Source organism: Geotrypetes seraphini, chromosome 3 (genome assembly GCF_902459505.1).
Source record: "Geotrypetes seraphini chromosome 3, aGeoSer1.1, whole genome shotgun sequence".
NCBI classification, from domain to species: Eukaryota; Metazoa; Chordata; class Amphibia; order Gymnophiona; family Dermophiidae; genus Geotrypetes; species Geotrypetes seraphini.
In genome coordinates, this window is record NC_047086.1 from 111,131,044 (window position 1) to 111,137,043 (window position 6,000).

The 6,000-nt window shown below is 40.5% G+C and overlaps 1 protein-coding gene across 2 annotated transcripts in view; it reads left to right on the forward strand.

The window, feature by feature from the left end:
- EVA1A (eva-1 homolog A, regulator of programmed cell death) overlaps positions 1–1,537 on the forward strand; it is a 552,387-nt gene extending 550,850 nt beyond the window's left edge. For both annotated transcript variants that reach the window (XM_033939410.1, XM_033939411.1), the window contains one exon: positions 75–1,537. In XM_033939410.1, coding sequence (XP_033795301.1) covers positions 75–445 — 371 coding nt within the window. In that variant the 3' untranslated portion in view covers positions 446–1,537. The remainder of the gene's footprint in view (positions 1–74) is intronic.
- Positions 1,538–6,000: the final 4,463 nt, after the last annotated feature.

A 6,000-nucleotide genomic window follows, 5' to 3' on the forward strand; every position in this document is an offset into this window, starting at 1 on the left:
ATACGTACTATGTGCATGAGCCTCTTTATTTGACATTTTCTTGTTTCTAAAATTATTTTTGTTTTCTTCCGCAGAAAATCCTGAACGGGCAGCTTTATATTTTGTTTCTGGAGTGTGCATTGGTCTCATTTTGACACTGGTTGCCCTAGTGGTGAAGATTTCCTGTCAAACCGATTGCAAGCAGTTAATGCTGAAAAAGTCCCCTCGAAAGCAGGAGACTGACAGTGACAGCAGTGATACTGATGATGACTCGGACACCACTTCTGATCTGTCTGCTAGGCGGCACCGCCGGTTTGAGAGGACCTTAAACATGAATGTGTTCACCTCAGCCGAGGAGCTGGAGAGGGCCCAGAGGCTGGAGGAGAGGGAGCGTATCATTCGGGAGATATGGATGAATGGACAGCCGGACATTCCAGGGACTAGAAGCCTCAACCGCTATTACTAAGATTCCTGCTTGTTGGGTAGGGAACACTATAGGTTAATACTAAAACCAAGGATGTCTTTGTGCCTATACAATTAAGCAAATGACTTATAAAAAGAATCTTAATCCTCTTTTTTTTTCCTCATCCCATTGTACCCTTTGCAAAGAGGCTCTAAAGGAATAGAGCTGCTCATTACAGAGACTTCATTCACTTTATTTTGAGGTACTGTTACAACGTTGAGGAATTCACTTTATAGTATTTTTTCCTCATGGAATGAGAGAGCTTGGGGTTAAACAAAAGCAGAGTTCTGTTTCTCATCCTATAAAGATTCTCGTAACTTGTTTTTAAAAAAAAAAAGCAAGAAGAGGACATTAGAAAACAAAAAACTGTGTTTTAAAAAAAATTCAAACAGAGGAAACGTTTGGTACAAATATGCAAGCATATATTTTTGTAACAAATTTGTTAAAATTGTGTGTATGTGAAGACTGAAGAAATGAACTGTCTGCTTAAGTAGATTTTGGGAGCATTTGAATGCAACACTCCAGATGTTCCAGGACTGGGTAAAGACAGAAAAAAGTGTGGGATTGGATGAGAGACGAGACTTGAATGTCAAATAATGGTCTTGGGAATCTGGAAGCCTTGGAACTAAGCTATAAAACTTGATAACAACAGGAGATTCATACATCAGGAAGCCACCTTGGTGCTTAAACGTTGTACAAATTATTCTGTTATTTAAAATTTGCTTTTCAGTGGCAACATTTTTACTGACACCTCAGGGATGAGATCCTGCTGCATTGGAGTAATTTTTTTTAATTTACAATGACATTATGGTATTATAGGAGATGTGTCGGTGATCTGTAATATGGTAACAGCCTCAAAGAGGTTGGCTTAAAAAAATATATATATATATATATTTGAAGATGCTGCACAATAATGTGCCTTATTCTGTTTTTGATATTTGTTAAACTGTGGTTTTCCTTATGAAGAGCAATGCAGAATGGTTTTATATATTTTATAAAAAATGGTTGTGTTTTAAAAAGAGAAGTGCAGTTGATGAGACCAAATATGTTATCAGGATGAGAAATAACAATAAACCATATTTTGTTTGCATTTGAGTTTATCACTTTACAGTTTCTCCTTACACGTTGCTGAAAACAGACAGCATCTGTAATGCTCAGTGTATTGGCCCAGATCCAACTCAACAGAGACAATTTCTTTATGTCTAGAAGCCAAAAATGATGGATGTGTGGCCAAGTGCATTCCTGATTATTGTTCCCTCTAAGTCAGATGAACAGAAGTCCACCTACAGTCTTGCCAGTAGGGGGTGCTGTTTCACTACCACATTTTAAGTAGTAAGGGATAGGCGAGATCTGCAGGACTCCAGGGAATCTGCCTGTATCTAGCGATTGAAAATGCAATATTGGCAGCAATTTCATTACATTGCCATTTGTATTCTGCCAAAGCCCTTATGAGTTCATGGCAGATCACAATGAATTCAACTATTGGAAAGAGACCCAGTTAAACATAATATATTACCAAATACCTCAAAATACAATAATCACAAATCATAATCAATTTCAAGATAGAAATGTTTTTGAAAGCATTTTTAAAAATCATATAACAAACTTCTGATCTAATTAAAAACAGTAAACCATTCTATATTAGAAGTGCTTGATAATAATAGGACTATTTTGCAACAGAAATGAACTGGAGTCAAAGAAAAAAATCTTTTTGTGATGTTTGATAATAAAAGGATGCATTCTATTGCATACATGACCTAATTTGTTTAGGAGAAGGAAATTGAAGGTAAAACTGCTTCCTTAAAGCATGTCCTGATCTTCCTACAGATAAGGAGACTAATTCTAGCAGATACTATGGTCTTTGACCTTATACAAATTTTAAAAATTTAATAATTATAATATATGATGTAATTCTGCCACATTTAGAGATCAAAAAGATCACCCTAACTGCAGTATTTGCACATCCAAGGTATACTATATTACAGTAATCCATCAAAGAAAGTGTAAAAGTGATTGAAGTATAAATTGCAAACACTGTTGTATCAAAATATTTACGTTCTGCCTGCAATTTTCTTGAAAGACAAAGGATTTCCTACTAACCAATTTAATCTAGTGTTCCATGGTCAAAAGATTATCCAATTGAACTCCCAAAACACTAGTTTGCATATCAAAGACATAATTATTCTGGCCTATAATTGACAGTCGATCTGATTCGACTAGATCCTGAGAACCCAGCCAGAGAAACTTAAGGGTCCTTTTACTAAGACGTGTTAGCTGATTTAGAGCGCGCTAAATGCTAACGCATCCATAGAATGCAATGGACACGGTAGCATTTAACGTGTGCTAAATCGGCTAGCATGCTTTAGTAAAAGACCCCCTTAGTTTTTTCTGTATTTATTTTTATTTTGTGGGTTGATACCCACTGTTCTATAGTGTTAAGCACTGTTTTTAATAAGATCCAATCTAAACCTGCATTGCCAGCTATACTTCTCCCTCAGAATTCGCTGTGATAGGGGACTAACAGGCCCACAAATACAGAAAATCCGCAAATAACATTTTCATTTGAGCCTATTAAAAACCATTGTGAATATGGTGAAACCGTGAATAGCATGGTGGGAGACCTGGCCTGTTCCTGAAGGAGAGGCAAAACACGGTGAAGAAAGTGCTGGTAATCAGCGATTTTTTCTGTAAACACTTGGAATCAGTGATTTCTCTATGCAAGCTGATGTTATTTTTTTTGGGGGGGGGGAGAGGAGCCAGCAAGTTAAAAACCGCAAATAATCAAAACCGCGCTTGCTGAAACCGTGACTACGAAGGGAGAAGTGTAGTAGAAAATGGATTATTCATTTTAACCTTATTTAATCGAGACAAAAAAAAACCGTTGATCCCCTAAACCCCAATTTTGTAATATAAGTTAAAGTAAATTATGCTCAACAAGGTTAAAGGTGCTAGAGAGATAAAACTGTACTAATATAGCATTGTGACCCCAGCCAACTAATGATCTGCCTCTAGCCACTAGCGAACAAAGCAAGGTCTCGATACTAAAACCAGACCTGAGCTGTGATTGAATTCACTGGTGTAGTAAGAGGCTTGGGAGGGGGGGAGCAGTCTGCCCCATGCGCAGTCTTTGTAAAGAGCACAGGTACCTGTCCTCATCTCCGCCCCCCCCTGTTGCATGCGTGCGTCCCTTCCCCTCCCTTGAACCTCTTTCATTTTTCCTCCGCAAGCAGCATTACAAACTTGCTGCCCACATCAGTGTCGCCTCTCTCTGACATCACTTCCAGGCCCCATGCCTAGGAAGTGACGTCAGAGGGATAGTCGACATGACACAGGCAGCAAGTTCGTGCTGTTGCTCTCACTTGGAAAATTAAAAAGGTACGGGGGAAGGAAAGGGGGCGTGCGTGTGGCAGAGGGGTTGGAGAAGAGGGTGACACTTACCCTCGCTACTCCACTGATTGAATTGGATGCAATAAATTAAATTTGTCCGCTCAGCTTAGAGCAGACATGTCAATCTCTGGCCCGCAGGCCATATCTGGCCCACAGTGTAATAAAATTTGGCCCGCCAGACAATTACCAATTTGCACTTAAGCTGGCCCGCCGGCAGACATTTTTGTTACCCAATCAGGTGCAAGCAAGGCATCAGCTGTAGGTTCATGCGGCTTCCCGGTCTCACATTAAAGCAGCCGGCAGAGGATTGCTGGTCGGCTGTAGTGATCCTAGCAGGCTGCCGTAGCCTCAGCAGCATGTTCTTTCTGCCACGGTCCCGTATGTCAGAGGAGGGTCGGGACCGTGGCAAAGGGAACATGCTGCTGAGGCTAGAGCAGGCTGCTTTAATGTGCGAGCGGGAATACGGGATGGAGGGAGGGAAGGAAAAGAGGGCCAAATTTCGGGACAAAAGGAAAGATGTCAGACCTCCAGGGGGGGGGGGGGGGGGGGAGAAAGAAGGAGACCCTGGCAAGCGAGTTATCAGAAGACAACCAGAGCCTGGGACCACAACATGATTTGAATAATGACCAAAACAATACAAACTTCAAATGGTATTATTTTCACAAAATATAAAAGTATTAAAAACCATTTGCACAATATCAAAAATGGACACTACTTCTATATTCCAACTTTTAATTAAATTCACTACTTAAATAATTAGATTTAATAATTTAACTGTTGACTTTTAATCACATTACACTACTTAACTGCTAATGGGGACAAACCTCAGACTTAGGAGAAAATGTTTCCCAAAATGGGATTACTTAAAGAGAGAAACACATTACTCTCTTATCTCTTTATAACATCACTATCTGTTATCCCACCTCCCTATAGATAAATTAAATATTTGATTCTCTATTTTTAAAAAAAAAACTAAATTACATTAATTTTTATGAATACATTAATTTTTATGAATAAACTAGTCATTAAGCCTGTTACATTAACGGGTGCTAGAATACTGTTCACCCTCTATGTTGCCCCTTCCATTCACTGCCCTCTCTTCTCTTTCCATCCAGTGTCCGCCCTCTCTCTCTCTGTCCCATATGGCCTCTCTCCATCTCCTCCTTCCTTTTGCCTTGGTCTGGCATAGCTTCCTCCTTCCCTCCAAGCCATTCTCTCCCCCTCTGCTCCCTTTCCTCATTTAACTACTTCATTGGTCAGCAGCAGCATTCACAATTCATTGCTGTTGCTGGCTTCAGGTCTTTCTCTCTGGACGGTTCTGTGTTCATGAAAACAGGAAGTAAGCAGGACCGGCCAGAGAGGAAGGCCTGAAGCCAGCAACAGAAGCGAATTGTAAACGCTGCTGTTGCCTGAAGCACCCGAGGCAGACGCTTCTCTCCCCTCCCAGCCCAACCCCCGTGGACTCTGCGACCCTCCCAACAAGATGACTTTAATATCAAACCTCCCTCCAGCGTTGGTAGCTGCAGCACGCTAAAAAGGCTGATCTGGCTTTCTTCTGCCGTTGAGTATCTCTGTCGCGTCATTGATGACATCATCAGTGACGCGGCAGAGGTACTCAACTGCAGGAGAAAGTCGCGAAGCAGCCTGTTTAACGTGCAGCGACTGCCAATGCTGGAGGGATGTTTGTACCGGTGCAGAAGCGATATGTCTCTCCCCCTCCAGTACCTGTGCAGCACTTTGCTGCGGCGCATCCTCCCATCGTGAGTCGGCTACAGCGCTCGAGTCTGTTTCTCCCATTTTGTCTAGCTGCCGCATACGCACTCTGGCCACTGACCTAAAGATCACGGATCAGGGATTACAGATCACGCAGGTCTGAGTGCGCATGTGCGGCTAGCGTTTTATTATATAGGATAATTATAAACACTATAACTCCTCTTTTATTAATTTAAATCCTTAAAAACTTATTAAATTTAAACTACAAAATACTATTTTGGTATGAGATATATATTACTTAAAATAGATCAGCATGCCAGACAACAAAAGGTAGAAAAAATAATTTTATTTTCTGTTTTGTGATTACAATATGTCAGATTTGAAATGTATATCCTGCCAGAGCTGGTGTTAGACAATTAGGACCTAAAAGAGAGAAGAAAAGTCTTTTTTATTTATTA